Source organism: Puntigrus tetrazona, chromosome 1, assembly GCF_018831695.1.
Source record: "Puntigrus tetrazona isolate hp1 chromosome 1, ASM1883169v1, whole genome shotgun sequence".
Lineage (NCBI taxonomy): Eukaryota > Metazoa > Chordata > Actinopteri > Cypriniformes > Cyprinidae > Puntigrus > Puntigrus tetrazona.
This window is the reverse complement of record NC_056699.1, coordinates 22600011-22626768: the sequence shown is the minus strand read 5'-3', so window position 1 is coordinate 22626768 and position 26758 is coordinate 22600011. Positions and strand designations below refer to the sequence as shown.

At 36.3% G+C, this 26758-nt stretch overlaps 3 protein-coding genes across 13 annotated transcripts in view; 1 reads left to right on the top strand and 2 right to left on the bottom strand.

Moving 5' to 3' along the window:
• Nucleotides 1–3217, bottom strand: part of mcf2la (mcf.2 cell line derived transforming sequence-like a) — a 61067-nt gene extending 57850 nt beyond the window's left edge. For 3 of the 7 annotated variants that reach the window (XM_043237653.1, XM_043237660.1, XM_043237681.1), the window contains exon 1: nt 3066–3217. In XM_043237653.1, coding sequence (XP_043093588.1) covers nt 3066–3144 — 79 coding nt within the window. In that variant the 5' untranslated portion in view covers nt 3145–3217. The remainder of the gene's footprint in view (nt 1–3065) is intronic. The other 4 variants (XM_043237674.1, XM_043237709.1, XM_043237738.1 and 1 more) reach the window with 2 other exon arrangements.
• A 2300-nt stretch (nt 3218–5517) lies between these two features.
• tubgcp3 (tubulin, gamma complex associated protein 3) lies at nt 5518–23032 on the bottom strand. Its single transcript, XM_043248691.1, has 22 exons — nt 22789–23032; nt 22043–22150; nt 21671–21738; nt 21455–21538; nt 21154–21365; nt 19789–19961; nt 19292–19404; nt 17339–17464; nt 16753–16821; nt 16359–16491; nt 16044–16210; nt 14240–14350; nt 13061–13169; nt 11723–11912; nt 11409–11544; nt 11231–11299; nt 10181–10316; nt 10000–10088; nt 9789–9920; nt 9561–9701; nt 7659–7775; nt 5518–6961 (listed from the first exon to the last, which is right to left on the bottom strand). The coding sequence occupies exons 1-22, from the start codon at nt 22862–22864 to the stop codon at nt 6800–6802; spliced, it is 2721 nt and encodes a 906-aa protein (XP_043104626.1). The 5' UTR covers nt 22865–23032; the 3' UTR covers nt 5518–6799.
• A 1088-nt stretch (nt 23033–24120) lies between these two features.
• Nucleotides 24121–26758, top strand: part of atp11a (ATPase phospholipid transporting 11A) — a 62501-nt gene continuing 59863 nt past the window's right edge. For all 5 annotated transcript variants that reach the window (XM_043235610.1, XM_043235593.1, XM_043235601.1 and 2 more), the window contains exon 1: nt 24121–24628. In XM_043235610.1, coding sequence (XP_043091545.1) covers nt 24590–24628 — 39 coding nt within the window. In that variant the 5' untranslated portion in view covers nt 24121–24589. The remainder of the gene's footprint in view (nt 24629–26758) is intronic.

The following is a 26758-nucleotide window of genomic DNA, read 5'->3' as shown; positions in this document are numbered from 1 at the left end:
ATAAACTTTTCAGATCCAATTACACCGCATAAGATTCCTAACATGTTTCCAGCAGCATTTCATAACATTTGCATTTAATGTTTTATTGTGCTGCTAGCAATTTTTGCATGCTACTAGCATGTTTTAGTATGTCTACAGCATGTAGAGGACCACGAGGGGTTAGTCGTTACACGTGGTTTAAATATTAGATCCTTAAAAATTCTTCAATTAAAAAAAGTTGAAAACTTAATTTTATTGACAAATAACATTTTATTGTCTGAAAACGCTCCACTACACCCATGACTAGCACAATGCAACCAAGTTTTAGCATGTTTTATCAGTTTGTTTAAACATTTTTTTAATGTTTTAACACACTGCTAGCATGGTTTAACATGTTGCTAACATGCTTTAACACATTGCTAGTTTTATCATGTTGGTTGCATATTTTACAACACTACTAGAATGATTTAGCACACAGCTAAATAGCTACACAGGAAGCACATCACTACCAAGATTTAGCATGTTGCTAGCAAGTTTATAATGTAGTTTTGTTTCTAGTATAGCAAGTCAGAACATCCTGAAGGTCTTTAATTAGTTGATCATAGCTTTAAAACTCTAGGATAAGATATACTGTTAGAAACTTTGTCTAAAAAAAATTATAATAATCTTGAGTAGTTGAGCATGTTTGCATTTGATTCAAACATGTCACTAAACTTTTAAAGTGATAGTTTACTCAAAAATTACAATTAATGATCTCTCTCCTATGTCCAAACTTATTACCATATTTTCAGTCCGTGGGGTCCAATTTCAGAATTGTAATTTTTAGAGAAACTATCCCTTTAAAAATCAGATGACTGCAATTTTAAAAGACCAGTCATAAAGGTTTATCAAGATTGACAATTTATCAAAGATTTATCTTTATTATTACCTCTGACTTAGATCACATCTAACTATGAGGGAGATGTGACATGCCAGATTTGCACAATAGGTGACATTATGAGTGCAGACGTTATGTCATGTGTGAGTGTGTGAGAGAGAGACTGTGAACACGAGCAGACAGCTGTAGGCCAGCATTAGCTCTTTGACTAGACAGAGTTTTTTAACATCCAATAAACACTTGCAGGTTCTGTTTGAAGTTTATAAGTCACATACTCTAATGCGGCATACTGTATGAGAGACAGCCTCAGGTCAACGCAAAGGACAAAACTGCTAGCTCAGAAACTCACACACATATTCCCAATCTGCATTTCATCAACATCGCCACTGATAATGCATTGTTGTTTCAACATCTTCAACTTTGTATAGATCTTGTAATATTCTTGGAATTGGTTTATAATAGGGGTGTCCAAAGTCGGTCCTGGAGGGCCGCTCTCCTGCAAAGTTTAGCTCCAACTTGCCTCAACATACCTGCGTGGAAGTTTCTCATTCCTAGTAAGAGCTTGATTAGCTGCTTTAGGTGTGTTTAATTAGGTTAATTCATTTGAACCACATTTCAACAGTGAAGGTGGTCAGGTTGTTCTTCTTCTGTGATGGCGGGCACTTTACATTGATTCAGTACTGACCTATTCTTTTACGCATTTCCACCAACCTTTCTGAATTTTTAGCTTCTCAAAAATGCACATTATATATATTTTTTATTTTAGTTGATCCCCACAATATAGCTCAAATTCTTTTCTTATTAAAAAACAGCAGGTCATCTGACGCTCATTTCCAGTTCTGTATATGATTTACAGATATTTATAGTTTATAAAAATATATCGATAAATATTTGGGTCTGATTAGACTTAATATACACTACCATTCAAAAGTTTGAGGTCGGTATAATGTTTTAAATGCTTTATGTTTACAAAGGTAGCATTTATTTGATCAAAAAACAGTAATATTGTTAAATATGAAACATTTTCAGCTGTCATTGCTCCAATCTTCAGTGTCACATGATCTTTCACGAATCATTTTAATATGTTGATTTTGTGCAAAACATTTCCTCTTATCATCAGTCGAAAACAATCGTTTATTTGTAATACTTCCATGTATTTTGTAGCATACAAAAGTCTAATAAAGAGGCATAAATTAGTCATTAATAATGAATATTCTGCATACTTTGTCTGGAAATCATATCATGGGAAGAAATATCTCATTTAGAAGTGCTTCAGCAAATAAGTGAGTGTGGGAACATGAGCAGGTTGAGCGTGAGTTCATCACAGTGTAAACAGTAACATGTATCTTTATATACCAGAACGCTAAAGGCCAAGACCTCCAGACTAAAGGATGACCCATTTACAGACATATAATGTTTTTGAAAGACTGAATGTGTGAAACGATGCTACTACACTTTGCGTGTTTGCTGTTTCATTGTGCTGGTGTGTGTTTTTAGCTCACTGCCGGTGGCGGACTGCTCAGATGTAGGGAAATAGGACATACTGAATGAGAGGAGGAACACAACGTAAAAACACAGCTAGGGTTACCCACCACAGACACCGAGAAAGAGGATCAGATCAATATTCTAATCGCAATTCAAAAATAACTTCGCAATTCTAACGTTAAATGAATTCCATTTTCAAAATCCAACGTCTAGTTCAAATATTCTAATTCCTCTAATCTTAATTAGAACTTAACATTTTAAATGAAGTTCAAATTTGAAGTAAATTCTCATAACAATTCACATTCATAATACAAATTTTAAATTCAAATTTAAATGTCAAAAATGTGAACTTCAGTTGGTGCACTGATAGGGATTTGTGTTTTTATTCAATTTGAATTTAAACATTCAAAATACCAATTTTAAAATCCAGTTTTTAGTTTATATTGAGAAAGTTCTAATTCAGACGGTATTCAGTTTCTGGCTTATAAGGGGTTTCATCGACAATTTTGAGCAACTAAAGGTCTAAATATAACCGCTGTTGTGGTTTCATGGTTTCAACGATTCATGAACCAAAGGCAAAATCAGCACAACGCATTCTCAAATATTTACTAAAGCAAAGACAAACAGGAGGTGCAAACAACCTTGAGCTATTAGTTCCCATATATTTCTCCCAATACTACTGATTCACACACACACACACACACACACACACAGCTCCTCCTACCGATTTTATGTACGACAACATTAAGTCGTCTGACGAGCTCCTCCAAAGAGTCCTCTCTTATCTTCAACCAAATGATCATGATGAGCAGGATGCAGAGAATCAGGAGCAGTGGATTCACGCTGTGCTGCTGCTCAGGAGAGGGGGAGTCTGCTGAGGGAAGAGAGGAAGCCGTCTCGTGCTGCTGCTGCCGCAAGAGATGCTGGAGAGAGAGAGAGAGAGAGAGAGAGAGAGAGAGAGAGAGAGAGAGAGAGAGAGAGAGAGAGAGGTGCGAAGCGGCAAGGATGAGACAGCAATACACTGACACACATACACACACATCAGTAAGGCAGAGTCAGCACGCACACACACACACACACACACACACACACGCACACACACACACAGGTATGCACATTTGAGTGATGGGCTAAGGTCACTATATTGTACTTTCACCTATGACAGAAATGCATGCAAACTGCACACAAACAGTCTGTGACCTAAAATCATGCATGCCCTCATAAGCATTCATGCATAACAGTGTGTGATACGTCATATCCATTTATTATCCTCTCTTACAGCTAGAACAGGGTCTGAGGAAATAGCTGCACTGAAATTACATTTAATATCCAGCAGGCAACTGCAACTGCTTCAGAAATCACCACCAAGGTCACGAAAGGACATGTAGGTTTCTTCAGTTGTAATAAATTCAGTTATTTTTGATTCCGGTATGTTGCGAGTAAGTTGAATATTAAACAGCTGAATGTCTCCCTACTGTTAAAGCAAATCGCATGCATGTAGCGTGGATGGCTTTAGTGCTGCATTATGTACCTGCGTTATGTTCTCGTGAGAAGAGCCCAGAGATCCTGTGTTTTTGAACATGGCGACATCTTGTGGTCGAGAAGCAGTACTACAAGATACGTTGAATTAGCGTTATGTGGAGACTAACTATTTGGTCAAAACACACCGAAAACTAGTATCAGTAAAGTCAATACTGCATAATAAAACGCGACATATGATCCGCACTTAATCACTAAAACTAAGCAGGCCAGTGCTTAGATGGTATGTGCTGCTGCAGCGGCTAGTTTTAGCCCCTTCAACAGCTCCTTCCCTGACTTCAGAATGTAACACGAAGCCATCTTTTAAAACGTTAGACAGACACCCGTAAAAAGGAGAGTCGCTGAGAAATGCATTAAACTGGCCTCCTGACATTCTGTTGTCATTAATTCCCCACCTTCCGTCCTATAAAACTAATAATAAAAAAACTATTCCATCTTTCTTGAACCAGGCTGTTCTGAAATTCCGGGCAGAATGATGTAGTTCTGCACAGGCCCCTCCCACCAATGCATCTGCTTTCGCACTATATTATTAGAATGTTACCCTAGCTTCATCTAAAGAAGAAGCATAAAGGTTTTCATATGAAACTTTGCAAAACGCAAATATAGGAAGCAATCCATGTTAATGATGCAATGGATTAATTAGTATATTTAGCTTTACAATTATCTTTCATTAAAAGCCAGAAGATTTACAGTAGAACATCTTTAAAAATCTAAAAAAAAAATGTTTTAAACGAATTAAGCAGTTTATTTTGTACAGTACATCTACAGCTAAACAGTATTTTCTTGCAAAACATTTTTTATTAACTCTTCTTTATTTTATTAAATATAAATGAATTAATAAAATATACACTTTTTGGCAAAATTACCATTCTAACAAGATGAGGCAGTTTTAATAATAGAGATAAGTTGATCAAACATGGCTGTTAGGTCACACAAGCACTTACATTTGTTATTTGTGGGGACCCTCCATATGTGTAATGGTTTTTATTCTTTACAAACACTGTATTTTTTCTGGCCCTACACCTAAACCTACCTACCGTCCTCATAAACAATGTTTACGCTGTAGCACCCATGTCATTATACACATTTGTGTCCTCAATCCATATATACCAGAACACACACACGTTAGGTGTCCATGTTTTATTCCAGACATAATGGTTTTTATACTGTACAAACCCTTACAAAAAACCTTCTATCTATGATTTATAATCTTTGTGGGGATACTTTATCTCCATAATATAAGCTTTACCAGGACCACATTTTAATTCCGTAAGCATTAGCTTATATTGTAAACAGCTTTATAATGTAAAGCTTATATTGTAAACATATGGTAAAGCATTACATCAGTGATATACATAAATTTACAATCCATTGCAACTAACCAAGCTTTTCATTACAATTATGTTTTCAGCTGTATGGTTTCATTGTAGCTATAATAAGGCAATAAAATCAGAAAGCCACAACTGCAACAAACTCAAAAAAAAATACACCAAATAAAACAAATTTTTGTTCAGAAGTTAATATTTTCAATATTGAAGTCCATATAGATAAATCCAAAGAAATCCGAAGTTTGATTATGAAGCACACCTTTACTGATACTAGAATTTACCTTTAAAACCAAAAGAAAAGTGACCTCATTTTTATTTTATATAAAAAGGTTTATTTGTTCGAGAAAAGAATGACAGGATGTTTGCTCATGTTGAATTCTGCTTTGTACACATGTGCTATACAGTGTAGAAAGAGTTTCAAACTCTTTAATGGACAATCATTTTACTCTGCTTAACCCTTAAATCCCTGCAACGCATTAAAAGACCTATAAAAACCATTGCTGCGACGCGTCACTGTCTTTTCCACTTAAGCCAAGGACAAAAAGGAATTCTTCAGTCAATTTTCATTTTCTCCACATAAGTGCGCACCACAGGGGAAGAGGGCGAGACAGATTTTCACCAGCTTTACCAAGCCACTTCTATCAGTACATTTCATGAACATGGGAAAGACAAGGGAGGGATAAACACTACAACAGTAATCTACAGTCTTGCCCATAAGGATCCAATACTTCAGAATATCAACTTTGTCCTCACAGTATCACCCTGAGGCTCGATAAGATCACACAGCATTGTGGGTAACTGATTTTGCATGTATGAAATGAGGTGAGTTTACAGGATCTTACAGAGGTCATGTAGTTCATTTAAGTGCATGTCATTTCAACAGGTCCATTCATATAAATTAAAGAACTGGTTGACATTTAAGGTTTTTTTTTTTTGTTTTGTTTTTTATACACGCAGTACAAAAAGGTCACAGCCTGTTTAATTACAAACCTAAAAAAAAAAATTCATATATATATTCATATATATATATATATATATATATATATATATATATATATATATATATATGAGAAAATGGAGTTGAAAGATGAAAAAAGGCTCCTTCAGCACTGATCCAGAACCACAGGATGCCACATATGCACCAGATAAACTGACCGACTTCACAGCCAATCACATTTGTCTTTTTTCAACATCAGGAGACTTTAAGACACAAACTCACGTTGAAGCGGAAAATAAGAAAGGGCCTTACAAAACCAAGAAACGTGAATAATACGGATTTAAATATTACCAAAATGTAAACCCAAACACAAATCTTTACAAAAACTAATATTCACACATTAACTGAAGGGGAAAAAAAAAGAAACCACAGACCTGTGACCTTGTGCTACTGACAATTACACTAAAATCACTAGATAGTTGATTGTGTGTGACTGAAGTTATTTGGCGATGACATTGAAATAGAATATCCTATAAACAGTTTCCCTGTTATATGAGTTTCTTACAGAGCGTCAGAAAAGTTCTGAGTAGCCCTATTAATAAACAGTCTCTTGACAGCAACCACATAACATTAACTTTCCCAAAGTCTGCAAGGTCAGATGTTGGAGCTTCGTCTCCCTCTAGTGGCCCCAAGCGAGGGCCGCAGGCGCGGATCACGGGCCTTATAATGCTCGTTGAAGTCCAGACGGAAACTGAGGAACTGAAGACTCTCATCAGAGCTTGTCATTAGCAGCCGCAGAAACTCCTGCACTATGCCCTAAATAGAAACAATCATGTCAGGGTTAGATGAACTTCAGGTGCTTGATAATTATACACTGTCAATTGTCCTTAAAAATTGTACATTGTTAAAATAAATAAAATATATATATATTATATATATATATATATATATATATATATATATATATATATATATATATATATATATATATATATACACACACACACACACACACACACACACACACACACACACATAAAGGTGTTAAATTAATATAGACGTTTTATAACAATTAGTGAGAGCCCAAGAAGCTTGTTTTAGTTTATTCCAAATATACTGATTACAGTCATATTATAAGGATATTCAATTAGCTCTTAATCATTCCAGAATGAAGATTTACCCATAATAGGGGCTTTAATCAGAAAATTGTTCATATAGCCTAAACATGATCAATGTTCATTCTACATTATGATCTAGTATTATCAGGCATTATATGTGGTGAGTATAAAGCACATTCTGCTGTAATTGTATAAGATTCACATTAAGTGTTTGACTGTAAAAGTAGTAATGTCTGGATCAGCATAAAACGCCCCACTGAACACCATTAAGCATGTTCTCTTGCTCCGATACCTGCTGGTTCAGCACTTTTTCCTGCATGCATGAAATGATTTAAGGTTTATTGGGTGAGCATATTAAAAGTGTATGAAAGTGTATGAAAGAGTGGGTAGGGTACCTGATAGAAGTGTGTGAGTAATCTGAGCTGAGAGCACATTTTTGGTATGGTGTCTTTAAACTCCTGCACACGTCTGTTCTCTTCTGCCTCCTGCTCTGCTGTTACACCCCACTCGCCCTGAAACACAGAAACAGAGCTTTAAACAAACCAAGAAAAGAGAGAGAGAGACACAAATACACACACTTCTGTTTACAGCAATTTAGCTGACAAGAGAAAAAAAAAAATCAATTGCAATAGAAAACTAACACCGTCCCCATAAAAAGATCAGCCTCTTTCGTTTTTGGCCTATAAATTTGTTAATGGCCACTTTCCAGAGTCAAATAAAGGAGTGGAACATAATTCTCTTTGCATAGAGATAATCTGACGCCCTTAAAGCGACTGATCCTCTGGACATGGTGACTTAATCGTTAGTAATGTTCTGGCCTATAAGTAGTCTTGCTTTCTTTGAACGTCAGGTTACAGCAATGGCCATTTTTGCTTTTAAACATGTGCATCTCACCAAGCTGCATTCATTTGATCAAACATATAGTAGAACCAGTAATACTGTTAATATTATTGCTATTACATTGTTTTCTATTATAATGTATTTTAAAAGATTATTTATTGCTGTGGTGCAAAGCTTAATTTAAGCATAATTTCTCCAGTCTCCAGTCTCATATGATCTATTAGAAATCATTCTGATATGCTGAATTGCTGCTCATTTCTTATTTTTATCAATGTCATTATAATTAATGAAAACTGTTGAGCTGCTTGATATGCTTGTGGAAACTGTGACCAATTTTCAGACCAAAAAATTTAAATTTTATTTCTTATTTATAAGTAGGCTTGCTGTGATAGACTGTGTTGGCGGTGAAACCGTTGTTAAGATGCAACACTGCTTGTGTCACTTCCCACACCGTTGTTCAGAATTTTTTTATAATAATAAAAATCATTCAGTTCAGTGAGACAATTAAAACAATGATGTGAAAAAGACAAGATGATAGAAGAGTTCCAAAACGAAATGCAAAAGCGCCTGTTCAAATATTTTGGATTTTGAAAAGCCTGTTGACTTCTGCCAATCAATCTAGATGATAATGAAAGTTAAAAAAAAATCCATTTCTTTCATTTTCTCACCTTTCATAATTATTAGTTCCTCATTCTTTATTTTTTTTAGTTTTGTATACCTATAACTTACACAAAGTTTACATTTTAATTTCATATTAGGCATAAATCATGGTGTATTATTCATTTTGTTAAGAAATGTTCTGTGTTCTGCGTATTTTGCTGTTGCTTGAATTGAATTCAAGCATTTGATGTCGAAGGAAAGCGAGGGAAGCTCAAACGAACAACTGCTCCTCACCATCACAACCCTACTTACAAATAATGTTTGTCTACAGCATTACAGAAATCTACAGGGCAAGACATTCTGGGTCAAGTACGTACTTTATTTTTCCATACAGATCAAATTACATGAGTTAACATGAAGTTTCACTGAGCTGGAGACAGACTAGTTCAGTGGTTTTCAGTGTTGCTCCTCGTTTTCCACATTTTGCATGTTTCCCTTATCTGACACGCACACGGAGTTCATGGAGCTCGTTCCTAATGACCTAATGACCTATCTGAACCAGGTTGTGTAAATTAGGGAGACATGCAAAAGCTGTGGGTCCCCAGGAACAGGTTTGAAAACCACTGGACTAGTTTTTATCTCAAGATGTTGCAAGTATAAGTGATGCTGTGCTTTAAACTGAACCCATATTAAATAATCCAGTTCTCATGTGGAGATGGCCACTAAAAATAATATTCTTATTTCACCTGTCAAAATATATTTTAGGCTGCAGGTTAAAAGCATAATGACTATTATTATTACCTATTCATTTTCTATGCGTTTAAATGTGTGGAAAAGCACTGATTTGATTTACATACCATTTGTTCCCTCTGTCTCTTCTTGTCTTCGAACTGGATGCGTAGTTGCAGCTCTTCTAGAGCAGAGCGGTACAGAGTGTCCTGAGCATTCTGGAACTCAATGATCTGATCAAACACTGCGCGCAACTGATTCAACAGAGACTGCAAACACACACAGAGGACAACAGAGTTAGGACGAGCATGAGGGATCAGCGTCGGTACACCGTTACCCTGATAAACGCATCATACCCTGTTGTTCACATCCAGCAGGCAGCGAGAAATGATGGTGTCCAGAAAAACGTCATGAGCTGCTATAATGTGATCCAGGTCCTGAGCCTGCTGGACCTTATTCCACAGCTCATCCCAAGAGCACTCCAACACCTAGTGACGCAATATGATAAATAATCCAGCTCAAATGTTGGAAGGAGAAACAGGAGGCCGAACATAAAGAGGGGCGTACCTCAAATGTGATGTAATACTGCATCTGATGGATGAAGTGAACCATCTCGGAAGCGAGAACGTGACATTGGTGCAGCACACCAGAGAGCTCTGCGCAAATACACAGCACACGTCGTATTTAGATCACGCAAACAGTTCAAGTTGGGTTTTATAACATCTAACCCGATGAAAACTGCTCTCACCCGGCATGCTCTTCAGCAGTTTGGCGTTACACATTTGACCCTTCCATATATCTGTGAGGATGTACTCCATTCTTTTGGCTCTCCACAGGAAGTTGAACACTCGCAGGTAGTGGCTCATGCACTCACGGGTGAACACCTGACACATATATACGACATGCGTTTAGGGATGCACTAAAACAAACTTTCTGGCCAATTTGGAACAACTTTACTGTCATGTCAAATTTTTATCATTTTTTGAATGCTTTCTTTTTATTTTTTTCTTACCAGTTATATTCATTAGGGTTGTACGTTACGTCTGATGTTTTTAAATGAATATTTATTGCATTATTTCAGTATCGTGTGTCACTATGATGATGTTTGGCGTTTGTGTGAATGACAATGCATCTTCTATATATGTTTTATAATACTGTGTGTATTACAGTGAATTTAAATTTAAGTCTGTAAACCCTAAAATATTTTTACAGGTAAAGATCTGGTAACCACAGCTGTGCATATTTTACTGTAATGTCAACCTTTTTTATTTTTACAGATTAAATAATAAAAAATAAAAAAAATTAAATGATCATTTTAAAGACTGCACGTGAATTTAGGTATCACAATGTACTGTATGCAGCAATATCCACAGATTACACTACAAAAAAACAACAACAACTGCAAACTAGGCTTATAAAAGTGTCAAAAAATGATATTTTTCAACAAAAACAAATAGTATCTGATGAATAACTTGCTCACTGTGAACTTTAGTGCTTAGTTCTTGGACCCACACTCTGATAGCCCTTAGTCTAAGTCTCAAGTAATCTAATCTTGGTGTCTAACGTCTAGACAAACTTTGCATTTTTAGAATTTATTGTTTAATGTTTTCAATCTCTCCCAGGTCAAAACCATAATGTATTATGGTCTAACAGTAAAGACCCACTTTAAGTGAGCAGAAAAGTGTTTGGACTTTAGCGTTCTGCTGGTGAGGAAAAATACATCATGCACAATGTCAGAGTTAAAGGACAGAATTTGGATAAAGTTCATTTTGGGCTTATGCCAAAAGAGTTCATTTACCGTGGCAATGGGCCCCTCTACATGATAATCCAAACTGAAGACATCCCAACCAGTGTCCCCGGGAGAAACCTGGACAAAACAAAACACCAGATCCACATTCAGTGATGGACAATTATGTAATATATACATTTACCATCAGCCCGAGTTTAATGTTTTTGACTCGGTCCCCTCTAAGTACCTCCAGTAGCCGTACGTCAAGCCTCTTCAGGATCTCTGGACTGTCAAACTGGGCATTAGTTGCTCTGACAGCAGTCTCCAGGATACCGGTTAGATTGTGTTGGTAAAGAGTGGTGGCAGCTCTCGCCAACTCTGGCCTAAGAGAGCGAGAGGCGTAGAAAGATTAATGACTCAAAAAAATAAATTAATCTGTTAAAAAAAAAAATCAGCAATGAAATCAAGCACACTCAGATCAAGCAATACATCTAGGTTTTAAAGAGAGATCACTCATGGGCACACACAGACACACACACACACACACGCACACACACTTACTTGAGGAGGTCCATGAGGTGACGGATGAAGTCTCCTTGGCCCAGCAGCAGGTATCTCCTCATAGCCTGAAGATGCTCCAGCAGCTGGTAATTCTTATTCAACACATCCAACAGATACTTACTGGTCTCAAAATATGCAGCATCAATCTTACTCTGAAAGGCCCCTTCCAGATCAGTGAACAGCTCTGCCGCTAAAAACAAGATACACAGGGTGTTAAATAAAAGCAAGGAAGGAAGACAGAAAGAGAGAGAGAGAGAGAGAGAGAACAAGAGCAGGACAAGTGGAAAGAAAAGCGTTAAATAAATGAAAGGATAAAGAAGAAAAGTGAGGCAAAGCAAAAAAAAAAAAAAAAAAAAAAAAAACTACAAATGAAAATAAACAATTCTGGTGAATCCTTGCCAGAAATTTACTGCAAGCTGACATTTTACACGCAAATAAGCAGTGACCAGGGTTACAATAAACTAAAAATTTGAACAAAGACTCAAATAAATAATGAGGGCTAAAACAGAACTTATAAGAGGGGTTGAAAAAATACAAATAAAATATATTCTGAAACTGAAATCTTTTTGTAGTTAACAAGCATTCAGCATCTAGCATCTTGTTTTCTATCCACAAAGCAGCAAATTATTTTTTTAGTTGTGATTTTTAAAAATCGCACAATAGTTAAGTCACTTAAATTTAAATTCTGTAAAAAAAATTTAAACTGTAAGAAAAAAGCCCCCACCACCAAAAACACTTCCACATTGGATCTAGACAAATCAAGTACCGGTAGGTCAAAAAGGTTTAAAATGATGGTGTGGAACAGTGTCATGGTGGGCCAGTGATGTTTCCAATTTATGAGTGCTTATTCAGCATGTATAATGTGTCATGAGCATCTGAAGAAAGTGTAATATCGCTGGAGAAACCTTTTAATAAAACATTTTTGCGAGGTTATACAAAAGATAAACATGAAAAAAACCAAACAGCTTTAAGGTCAGAAAAATAAAAACACGAAACACAAGTCAATGCAGAGAATGAAAGAGAAGAACAGAACACCAGAAAATAAAGAACCTTCTAGAATCACACTGAAGGACAGGTGTACGCTGGAGGCTAAGAGCATTGATTAGGCATGCTAGCGAAGATGTTAAATACAGCCAGCATCGATATGCACAACTACACCATAGACAGGTGGTCAAAAACAGCACTTTCCTCCACAACAGATCAATCCTTCTCTCTCCTCTTTTTTCATTCCTCGCTTTCAGCAGGTTATTTAACTAATAGCTGCCATTATAGCCACAAATATTGCATTAGCCAGCATAAACGCGGCTATTTTAAGCGATTGCATTAGCGCTAGCTCACCATCTTTGGGAGAGTCGGTGGATTTGGAGGCGGGCATGATCTTTCCCGGCGGCGTCCTGTCGTGGCATACCTGATGCAGGAAGTTGATGGATTTGCCAATGAGTAGCACCTGGAGAAGGACAGAAGAGAAGAAAACATAGGCTCATTTCAGTCGGAAAGTGACTCAATATTAGTTAATGTCTTGCATTAAACAACCAAAGTGGGAAGAAAGTGTAAGTGGTGCTTGGCTGTGCAAAACACACACTTCCTAGTGTTTACTGGGTGCTTGATAAAAGGTTAGGTCCAACATGAGGAGACGTGTGCTCTAATATACTGTATTGCACACATTTCAACAAAATGAGCAAATAAACAAGCATTATAATTCTAAAAATATTACCACTAAATATATATATAATTTTATATATTTAAATAAAAATGTTATATATTTGTACTATGTAATACGTATGATTTAAATCGTATTTGTTATTTTTAAGAATTTATAATAAATCTCATACATAAAATACATTATACACACTGTATTTCAGTGTATTATTTTTATATAATTATTTTTAAATATTAGAAAATATTTTGTTAAATATTAAATATTTTTCTAATATGGTATAATTATAAGGGTAAGAAATGCATTACAATGTATACAATTATAATAATAACAACTATTATATACATAAAATTTGATGTATAGTATTTTGTATATGTATTAAGCAGATTATTAAATGTGCTTGTTATAATATAAATTATTCTAGTTACATTATTTTTAATAATATTAAATTAATATAATATTATATAATAACGCTATATTAATAATATTGTCTGTGCTCATATATATTTACCGCATTCATGAGGTAGAAATAGATCAAAATAACAATGCATATTTTACATATATAATATAAATGTTTAAGTGTTTTAATTGTTCTATAACAAATATTATTTCTGTGCTCTTTTACTCATTCAGGTTTTTTTTGTGTATGCTCATATTATCTTCCATATGCATGTATAGATCCCAGTCCACTTTTAATGCTCAGAATCTTCTATAAAATGTTCTCTAGACGTTTGACTGGTGTTGATAGGTCTTGTTCATAGAACATCTACTAGCGATATGTGATGTAACGTCAATGTAAAGTGCACAATGTACTATGAAATGCAGATACATGATGCACTCTCATGGTGTAAGCGCTGTACCTTCCTGGCTTGATCCATGGTGATGAAGGAGGGGATCATGCTCTTCCTCAGAGAGTACTTGTCGTGCCACAGCCTGTCTGTCTTCACCGTTGGGTCTGAAGCTACAAAGAACTGAATACAGGTTTTCGATAGTCAGTATGTTTTGAAAAAAAAAAAGTTTTTATGCTACGGCCCGTAACACAAACTCGTAATATTTACACAGCTCAATGTCAAATAAATTACTTCCACGGACTGGTCATTTATTGCTGCAACACAACAAATGACCTTCAGTGGTAATTACACAAATGGAGGGACGAACGCAGAAGAGCACATCAGTACTTTCAACACGCCAACTATTAAAATGACAACTGCCAAGAATAACGATGCCGAGAGAAACGAGGAGCTCGTAAACCCTTGGCCCAGGAGGAGAGCGGCTTCGACGGGTACATTAGTGATATAACCCTCTCCGTCACCTCCGCCCTCAACAGTGCTTACTCTGTGAAAAAGCCTGTTACACTTCAGCGAGGGCGAGATTAAATCCTGTGATTACAGGCAGGAGCGTCTGATTGGTACCCGGGCGGAAAGGAAACTGGGAGTTGATTGGGCGATAACTCTTCTACGCCCGACGACTTCAGACTTAGTCGAGTGGGCATAGACTAAGTAAAGAAAGATTCATTGACACTATTTGGTAATGGTGGAGGACAAGGAGAAGTAGATGTGAGAGTAATAGTGGAGGGAAAGAAAGACAGAAGGCCATAGAGGAAGCAGAAGGAGACGAGCCCATTAGCGCGCCCTCATCTGTCCTCATCTGGGTGTCTGTGTGTAGGAGACTGTGGTTCACTGTGTCTGGAACACTAAATCACACTCAAGTGCAGCTGTTTTCTCAGACACACAACAGTGAACAAGTCAACAGTCAATTTGAGGACACTGGCCTAAGCTTGGCTTCCATTATATGGTGGAACAAAGACCGATAAAGTTAATTAGTTTAAGTGTAATTATTAACTTTGTATTGATTAATGGGTATTTTGTTTTACAATTCAACCAAGAATTAAAAGACATGCTTTGATTTTTTTTTTTTTACACTAAATTAACTCAAGGAACAATATACGTATGCATATAAATACAAAATAATGTGTAAAATACTTTATTGTTATTTATTTGTATATTTGTATGTCAATTGCTGAATCAGAGTTTTTAATCTATTCATTAAAATGGACAGTCGGAACCAGTGTTGATTTGAAATCAAATCAAATCAAATCAAATATGAATGAAACAAAAAAACAACTTCAAAAACACAATAAATGTTTACATTTATAAAAAATAAAACATTTAATTAAAAACTGAAAATGTAAAAAAAAAAAAAAAAAAAAAAAAAAAAAAAAAAAACCAGCAGCAGCTAAAAAACTAAATCAAAATATAAATAAATAATCACATATAAATAAATACACAAATCTGAATTCGTGGAGGTAAATCAAATTGTCAGCCTACCTGACGTTTGAGGTGTAAAATCAAAGACACTATTAAAAATCTGTCTTAACACTCTTACTTGAAGAAAATTACATACTCCTCAGGAAATTTAAACAACCAAATTAAATCAAAGTTAACTACAAGATATTCACCTAAATCTAAACTGGCAGCAAAATAACAGAATTCTGAATATTTAGCCCAGGTCTACATGACAGGCACTGTAAAGATAAGAGTACATAGTTTTGCAGTGTGCTGACTTAAGAGTACCTGCTCAATTAATGAACTACAGCCAGGACACATCCAGCAAGTTCTAGCAAGGATATCTGGGAGTGACTTTGCAAAGACAAGCAGTTCTGACCTCATGGTACGTATCCTCCAGCTCTCCGTCGTAGATCCAGCGATACAGGAAGTTAAGAATGGGGTGGGACACCAGACCAAGGATGTGCTGGATCAACGCTCTCATGTGAGGGTCACCCGTCTTTCCATAAGCATGTACAGCTGAGGCCAACTCTCCTCCTTTACGCCCTGAGAGAGTTATCTGAAATCAAATCTTTGCACTAAATGCACCTTATTCCTGTGAAATATGATCAGGAGTCTGACATTTACACAGACTGCATTTGAAATGTATCGCGTTGCAGATTTGATCTCATTAATGACATGTACCACCACTAACCTTGGCAGTAGTCCACCAGAGCAGCTAGTGTTTTCAGTCGAACCTTGGGGTCGTAGGTCCACACCAGCAGTCTCCTCAGAGTCAGACTGCTGTCCACGCTCATGTTTACACCCTGATCGTCTTCCACCTGGAGCTGAACACATATACACGTCAGTTACCGCTTTTCCACTGAAATGCTGCTGGTTCTCATGCTTGGATGTTTAAGTATGCTTTTCACACAACAGGGTTATTTCAGACAGGGTACATAAACTGGTCAAGGCTTTACTTGATTATATTATCCAGCAGACTGTTATAGATAGGAACCAGTGGCGGAAAATTCCGGCTTGAGTAAACAGATGTTTCAGGGTCAAACACACATTTTTGCCTGCGCTTTTAAGTGGTGTCTCATACTCACCTGTGCATGAAGTACAGACAACAATCTGTAGTACTCCTTCAGCTCTTGATGCAACGCAGCACAAAAACTCTGAGGATAAAAACAGGAAATTAAAGAGTGTGAAATACCTGAATTACAAATGTTCAAGTTTCTATTATTTTAATTGCATTAAAAATAGAGTAAATACAGTAATACTGTACTAAATATTAGTACATGCACGCATACACACAGATTGTATAGCAAACTTCAAATGAGTAAAATGTACAATAACAATTTTTATTTTAGATTTAGTGAACATTTTATTTTTGTGATGGTGAAGTTGCATAATTATACAGAAATCATTCTAATATGCTGATTTGCTCTTTAAAAAACATGTTGTCATTGCTAAAATTGCATTTTTCTTTCATAAATAGAAAGTTCAAAAAAATAATAATATATAGTAAAATATAAAATCGCCTTTACGGTTACTTTTGACAACTTTAATGCATATTTGCTGAATAAAAATACTAATTGTAAAAATGAATACATAAAAATTCAAATGTATAAACTTTCATTATAAGATCTGTGTAGGGGTTATGTTCATTTCCTGTCATATCACATTTCCTACCTGTCCGACTAAGCCAAAGGCTCGATCCAGGCTATGGGAATCTGTGTATTTTCTAATCTTATTGTGGAGCCAGCCGAGCTCTGCTAGCCTGCTACTGGTGTCTCTTAGAGACTTACACAATGGCACCTATAAGACAAAACAAAGTTATTTACTATCTCACAACACGCACAGCAGGAGTTTATGATCCCATAATAGCAGACAAAATGATTAGAATGTGTTTATTTGCAAGAATTAAATATCTGTGGAAATGAAAGTGTGCTTTCGTGTAGGCTGTGTGTGAACTGGCCAGTATGTACCCTTGTGACACATTGGCAAAGACATCTCAACAGTCTGAAGAAATGGCTTTGGCTAATCTTGGCTTTCACTTGTTTTGGTCTCTGTGAGCATCATCATTCCATTCAACATAAAAACACTTTAATAGCTTTTAATAAAAGGCCCATTTTAAGCCTCTGAATAAGTATTCACTTATAAAGGTCACCAAGATTCCTTCAAAGCAAGCGCTTAGCAAACAGACAACCAGTCCTTTTACTTTTCTCCTGGAGAGTGAGATGAAGACAAAAAAAAAAGCTACAGCAAATCTCAGACTGACTACCCTAAGAATGTGTTATTTCTTACGTATATCCACAGAACTGCAACGGAATATGCAAAAAATTTAATTCTTACAACAATGATCCATAGAGTAGTTAGGTTAGATAACGAATGGCATCTGAACATTTTCAAGAAATACCTTCAGATTTTTTATATAATATATATATATATATATATATATATATATATATATATATATATATATATATATATATATATATATATATAAACAGATTCTGTAATTTATGTACTCATTAAAACACATAAAAATTAAATTCAAATTGAGTTTGATTGTAAGACTTTATGAGAGGTATAATATATATATATGTGTGTGTGTGTGTGTGTGTGTCTATTTATCCACCTCAATGGACATAAAGAGCAGATTGTTCTTTTTCAAATAAATAGATGGACCATTTTAAAAGTGTCACTTAAAAAAAGACATCTGATCGATTAACTCTGATTCACGGTCAACGTCTGCCAGGAATAATAATAATAAAAAAAAAAAAAACACAAGCCTTAGGAGCAGCTTGGCTAAAATGGATTCGCGAGGCCACGTGAGTTGTAGCTAGAGAGAAGCAGCTGATGATGAGATCAATGCTTCTATATTCCCCATGACGCACTGTCTACAGGTGCTCCTACTTAACTTTAATAAGAACTCACATTACAAGTGCTTTTATAAGAAGCTCTAGTCTACACTAGAACCTTCTGCTCATAATTACTTCCCAGCATTTCAGTCTGACATCTAATGTGTTTGTACTGTAGCTGAAGTGGATAAAAAAAGTAAATGAAGAACATAAAAAGCTAGTAAGAGCCCTTTGTTCATTTTCTTCACGATACAGTCATTATAAATGGCCCGAGTAATTTCCATTTGTTGTACATTTTGATTAAATAAACTTTCATAAGCTTTTTACTTGAGGTGCCTTTTAAATGAGAGGTAATTAAAAATCAGTTTTACAACAAAGCAAGTTCATTTTTATGATTATATTCTTGCTAAATTTAAACTACACTCATAATAATAAAACAACCTTGCAACATTACTTCTTCATTCATCATTTTATGCTAATATACACTACTAAAAACTATATACGGTGTCCGAAGTCTAATTTAGTTAGTTATCTCCTATACCGATTACAAGTACTCCTACTTTAAATGGTAGTTAGCATTGAGAATGCTAACCATTATTGTGACAGTGGCTCAAAAATGTGACAAGCACCTTTTTAAAAAGCTTAATTTGACTGTTCCTTTATGCTTCCCAGCAACTCTAAACAGCCTAGTTACAACAGTTATATAGTCTGAGCGAGTGAGCTACAAAAATCAAAAGAGAAAGACCAGAATGAAAGGAAGACACAGCTAATAAAGAATCACCTTTGAATCAATTTTGTAGCAGTTTTCTGGGCTGCACATCTTGATGAACTTTCCGTCTATTCCCTGGAAAACATAAAGAATGTCTCGAACGAGAGCAGCCTCTCCGATCTCAGCTGGGCCAGAGGAGATAGAAAGTATAGTGAAAAGGGAGAATTTAAATTAAAGTGCTGTAAAGGTCACACTCATATATCTGTCACAAAGAAAGGTGCCATGCGGCCAACTGCATCTTTAACACCTCTGCAATAGTTCTCTCTACACCTTAAGGATCAAATGCATTAAAATCTAATGTAAAGTACAATTAACGAATCAACAATAGCCTAAATACGACTGAAAAAATTTAGCAAAATATAATAATAGTTTGTTTATGGCATCTACAGCATAAAATGCCCTTCTTTTTTGTTTTATATACATACTATACTATTTATATTTATAGATACTAACTTTATTTTAGCATATAATCACCCAGTTATTCCCTACTATTCTCTACAGACACTCACCACTGCCATCTCCTTCCCGCCTCGGTCTCTGTGGGAGTTTGGGTGCCTGACCGGAAGAGGGTCCACTGGGGGGACGAGGGGCAGCAGCTGCCCCAGAGGGTGAACTGGAGACCGGGAGAGTCCAGGCGAGACGAGACCCTCTCATAGACTCACCGACAGCCTGGGGTCCAGGTCTGAAAATTACAAAAGTGGCAAAAGATTCTTATTAATACACTCAAGTTCATCTGAAAACCTCTACTTTTCTCATTAAAATCACTAAACTCTACTACAGAAGGTCAAAAAAAAGAAAAAAAAAAAGTTTGCATTGTCTTATGTGCTACATTAATTTACATCTGAACCCCCATTTCCTTCAAACTCGTTCGCCCATTAGCAAAACCAGTGGGAATTCACTAATTACCTTGTAATGGTGAGCTATAAACAAATAATGACACTGAGGTTCAGACACTTTAATGATGCCGTTGGTTCAACAGATTTACTGTGAAATGGATCCAGTAATCAATTAATTCAGGGCTTGGAGTACATGGCCATATTTAAAATATCTTAAGTGCTGCAGGTGCTAGACAGCAGCATTAATAATAGATGAGTGTACGGCAGTTCAATTAAACATGCCGCAAATACAACAGCTGCATCACTGAAAGATAAATTACTATAGAAGACCCAATATGATTTGTCAAAGGCCGCTGTTGAGTTAAAGCACCCTGTTAAACACAATAAAACATGATCAAAAATACATTGTGTGCAATATTTTCAAAGAATATATAATGCAAGCAATATTAGTCATGTTGGGTATAGACACATGCAAGACCAAGTAGCACATGCAAACAAATTTATACTGTTTTTTACTTTTCACAGCTTCACTTTTTAGAGACATGCGAATGTATAGTATAATAAAACATACTATAATGTAGCTCTCCATGTTCAGAAATATTACAATGATTTCTAATTAAGTAACATAGAAAACAACTGATCAAAGTTTTGATCAAATAAATGCAGCCTCCGCATTGGTGCATTGAAGGTAGTTCACCTCAAAAATAAAAATTCAGTTATTTTTCTTATTGTAAATAATGACCTTTCAGAACAAAAAGAGAAATTTTGAAGAATGATTCAGTTAATTTTTTAAGCCTACAGGCAACAGGCAAAAACCTAAAAATGACAAACCCCCCCCCCACCACCAATTTCACATAATCACATGACAAAAGTATCCATGTCGTCTTGCACTACTGACACCTAAGTTTGTGTAACGTGCGATATATGTATGACTTTTATGGCACTTTTTCTTTTTTGAGCTTGACAGCCCAAGGTCGCTGTATGCTTTCACTCTATGGAAAACAAGACAAACTAAGCCAGTCCATCACTGTCACTCACCCGGTGAGCAGAGACGGAGGAGTCGGCCCGGGCCCGTTGATTGAGAATACTCCCATACTGCTGATGCCACTGGTGGCCATGCTGGAGTTATGGGCAGTGGCTGAGCGCTCTGGGTAGCTGAGCGGGAGGCTCTGGGGCCGGGCGTAGTAGAACGGGGTGGAGTGGACATCACGAGGCAAAGCCTGGGCAAGCAGAGCTCCATAACTACACACCTGTGAACGGCAAAGAAGAATCAGTCTCACATACAATCATTTTCGTTACATTATTGTGCAGTATCTGCAGAAAAACTGGAGAAACGTACAGGAACACGGTTAGACGGCTTCCTTGGGTCCTCACAGAGGCTGAGCAGGAGGTATAAGATGGACCATCTATGTTTCAATATACCCTGTTCACCAGAAGCAAAACAATCAGCATATTTAAACACACCACATGCCGTCTATTAGATCTAATCTATATGTATCGTGTATAACGTGGAAATAATAGACCTTATACGCTGATGATGAGCTTGAATACTGACCTGGGTCTGAAGCTTTCGGTGCAACTCAGAGAAGAGGGCCGCATCTGCTTCCCGTCTTTGTTTCAGCACTGCAAAAAATTCAAAAATAGATTTTTTGGAACTTAATCTGAATAAGACATATTAAAGGATACTACAATAATATTTGGGCCACTACTGTACTATAGATCGATCAGTATTATGTTTATTTTTGGAAGACTGATAACTAATATGCAAAATGGATATAGGTTTGAGTGTTATGTACACTGTGTTTTGCATTAATTGGAACTACTACACTGATCGACCAAACCTTTTTGTTAAGCCTTGTCCAATCAAAGTCTCCTGAATGCATAATTGCACTTGAATAAACCAAGCACAGGGTTTTAGATTACTCACATTCTTTCTTAATCTTTTCAGACACCAGAAACTCATCTCGTTCGATTGTGGGTGCATAATTACTTCCGATGACCCGCACGGCATACTGGAACTGATGGGCCACATCAGCTGACAGAAGATACACAAACAACAGATTATAAACCATCTGAACAACCAGGCCCATAAAGCTGCTCTAAAACACCAACGCATTTTTAAACCCATATAGAAGAAGTCACATTCAGCTCAATATCAGCTCTACATGCCATTTATGTCAAAATCTATAGAGTAAAATCAGTATCTGATTACGCATGCATAATAAAACATTGACTTCTTTTTAGGAAACTGAAAGCAGGGATCATCTTCTGGTATGTCTACGGCTGTCTCTTGTCCAACAATATAATGAATGTTTGTTTCTCGTTTGTTTATGTCTCCTGTGGACTCTGAGACGCGTTTAGCCTTGATTTTAAATATTAAAGCAGCAGTGAGCTGAAAACAGATGAGATAGCAGCTTTAGTTTAAAGCATCACAGTGTTGACAAGAAGAGCCATCTGAAATAGGGGCCCTGTTTTATCCAGCATCCACAGATGTTTTCCAAGCATTTCCGCTTACAGCATCCCGTCTGTTCATCATCTGACTCTCCATCACAAACATTATCACATCATATCATATTATCCGTTTTAATCAAGACTCACAGCCTAGTCCACCACTGCACATGCTAAAGTTAATCATTTTTGGCAGCTGTGAGGCTGAATGAAATGTGTCTTTACCTTCACTCTTGCCCATGATCTTACAGCACAGATTCTGCAGAAGCACGTTGGGCGATTTCTGATCAAGCGCCGCCATTGTGCTCGTATATATTACCCTCCGTGCGAGCAGAAACGGTCCACCGTGGGTTTTTAACCGCTGTCGCTTTTCATCTGCTGTCTTTCAGCTCCTGGCAACAACAGCGCCATTTTAACGGAACCCGCCGAAAAGCGCCCACAGTCGGACAGTCGACGGAAAACACAGCACTGGTGCGCAGCGGAAAACCGAAATAAGAGCGGAAAACACAAAGCATGTAATTATAATGATAATAATAATTCACTAATTAAATGTATTAACAATTAAAAATTTAAAAGAGGCGTGTATGAATCAAATGCGGAGGACTACAAAGGGACTCTTAAAAAAAAAAAAAAAAAAAAATATATATATATATATATATATATATATATATATATAAACACACACCGGCTGGGAAATAAGAGCATGGAAGCGTTCTATGTAATAATGATGATTATGACGATTATCCTTTTACTATAAATATATATATATATATATATATATATATATATATATATATATATATATATATATATATATATATATATATATATATATAATTATTGTGTAATCGGAATTTACTTATTGTTTGTTGAATTTATTATTATTATTTATATTTATTATGGTCTTTATTTGAGCCTCAACTCTATATATATATATATATATATATATATATATATATCTATATATATATATATATATATATATATTTATATATATATATATATATATATATATATATATATATATATATATATATATATATATATATGTGTGTGTGTGTGTGTGTGTGTGTGTGTGTGTGTGTGTGTGTGTGTGTGTGTGTGTGTGTGTGTGTGTGTGTGTGTGTGTGTGTGTATTTAAAGCTTATTTATTATTATTATTTATATTTATTATGGTCTTTATTTGACCCTCCAACTCTAGCGAACTATTCTAATTCAGTTTTATCTGTTTGTTTGTTTTTTTATTTTATTAAAACAAATAAATACACGAATACATGCACTCTTAGTTTTTTTTCTAACTGCTTGCTTCTTGCTGTGGATAAAAGCGTCTGCAAAATGAATGAACGTAAATGGCTCCTCTTGTCGTTAGTTACTCTTTTTTCCCAAGTCACCACACAGTCCTAAAGCGCGCCTGAGAGGTCGTGTCATCGCCTCACACCGGTCCGTTTCTGGAGATTGACTGGCAGTAACTGGATGGGGAGTTACCGGACGCAGGAGGGCAGGCCGAAAAACCCCGGTGGGCGGGTGGGTGTAGCCGAGGAGTGCGCGTGCGCTCACGGGGCTCGTGACGTTCCGGCGCTAACCGACTGGAGTCGGGAGAGGAGAGCTCTACTACACCGAGAAGAAGCAGAGCGAGTGCGTCAGTACACCGGAGGGACGCTTGACAAGGCAGAAGTGGCCGGTCCCTTAACATATCCAGGCAAAACCTGGGAAAACGAGAGCTCGTTGTTTTTCCTTCTCAGTCAGGGTGTTTGTAGGTGAAACCGGAGCATGTCACTATGACAACGTTTGGACTTTCCACAGTAGCCTTCTCCTTCATCATCTCAGTAACGTTAGGTGCTGCTCTTTAGGTATCGCAGTCGCGGTAGTCGCGTAGGGCTGTCAGTTGTCGAGCCTTGAAGAAGAAGAAGAAGAAGCCGTAGAAGACAGTCATGGATCAGAGACTTTCTACAACGATCAGCTAGCGTCTCGTGTGCCCCTTCTTCAAGATCAGAGGAGAAAGCGAAGACAGCGCACCTGGGGCAGAATGGATTTGAGTAGCATCAGGAAGCTCATCACTAGATACGTGAGTACAGACGGTATCGCGCTCTTTCCAACTTGTTGGTCTGGTTTCGAAGGGCTGCGCTGCTCTCTACGCGCATTTTTCTACTTTAAAGGTAAAACGACGCGCTGTGTGTTCGCGCGTCCGTTTGTAAGGCGTTAGTGCATCACTTTTGAGGCTCACTGTGAATGTGGAAAGAGCTAGCAATGTGGACACCACCGGCCGGTATCAATCTCAGGCGTTCGGAATGAAGTTATCACCGCGTTTCCGTTCCGTTTGACTGTGACCTGATTCTCAAACGAACTCGCTAATGTTATGTTTTCATGCCTTATAACGATGACACCGGCTGAGCTCATGACTGAGATTCACAGAGCGTGTTATTAAATATCAAGACTAGAAATTAGCCTCGATTAATATAAACGTGGAGGGCAGGTGTGGAAGAAGGATACGAAAATGTGAATATTTTAGTAATGCACACTTGTCAATATAATATGTTAGTGTCCCGTGAAACATAGGCTATAGGCTACAATCTAGATTATAAATATATAATATAAATATAAAATGTAATCTTTTTTTTTTCCCGCCAACCAAATATTTATATTACCATTACCATAAACATGATTTTTGGATATATATATATATATATATATATATATATATATATATATATATATATATATATATATATATATATATAAATATATAAATAATTAAATAATATAAATAATATATATATATAATTTTTAGTCAGTTAAAATTTTAGTCAATATTTGGTAAATCTAACTTTATCATGAACTGCTCCCAAACTAGCTTATCCAGCTCAATGTTCATTTATTTTGTGTAATATATAATGTAGTTCGACTGCTTTTATTATTTGTTTTACGAAAGGAAAAATCATGCAAAAGTATACAATTATTTTATGCTTTGTAGAAAAATGCGTGTTGTTTTGTGCATCAAATTCCATTCGAAACGGAGAAAGACTGCTGCTCTACATTTTTTTTTATTATATAATCCAATCGTTTTCATAGACGTGTTCAGTCGATAGGTTACTGTATGTCATTACTGCACAGATTAGACCTGCATTTAAGCCACTTAGCTCTCAGTATAGGCAAGAGTGCACGCTAAACCAACTGTCCAAGCTGTTGGGGGTTAGAGAAAAAGATTTGCTCAGTAACTGAATCAAATAGTGTTATCATGGCAATTTCTTAGTGGGTAAAACAGGCGAAAATAATCACTGAAAAACAACTCTAGATGTTCTAATAAATATGTGACTCAATTTTTAACAATGTTTCCGTTTGTCGGTTGGTAATGGTGTAAAAGCCTATGAAAAATCTGCATGAGTATTTAGTCCTCCGTCACCGAAGGCCATACGAATCTGTTAGTCTGTAGTCTGTCACTGTATGAAGCTGACATGTGAACAGATGAGCAAAATCTCTTGCACTGTCTAGACAGTCTGTAGAAAACCCGATGAAAAGAGTGTGATAAACATGACGTGAGTAGTAATGGTTGTGTCGCGTCACAAACACCTCTCACCTGTCTGTATGTTTGTGTTTTGTTTGCTCGGGTTTTACGGTAAACCATGTAACGCACAGAGCTCAACAATAAGGGCGCCTTGATGAACGATCGCTTCTTAACATTGAGATAATAATTTTAAATTCGTTTTTATTTTTCATTTTAACAAGTTTTGAATGAGTAATTAAGTAAGTTGTTTTGTAATTGTAAATAATGTTTCTATACAGTTATTCATCACTGTAGAGCAGTTTTAAATGTGTTCATTGAAGTACATGAAGTGAACTAAATGAAAAACTGAAATGTTGCCTTGTCAACAAGTTGAATTAAAAGTTGTTTATTTTAGTTTAGTTAATATCCCACAAAATATTGCGATCGTCATGGGTTTTATTGCCTTACAGAGATCTTTTTGACCAGTTAAAAACTGATGCGACTAATCATATTTGCATCGTTGAGGCTTCATGTGAAATGCAAAGCAATAAAATGCGATACGTTTTTCTCTAAACTTTTGAAATTCATTTTTTTTCTGAGGAAAAGTTTTATGAAAGTTAAATGCATGTTGGTTTTTGCTGGGAAACAGGCAGTTTGTTTATCCCACCCTAACCATCATTGAGAGAGAGCTGTGTCATGAGACCGGACTGAGTG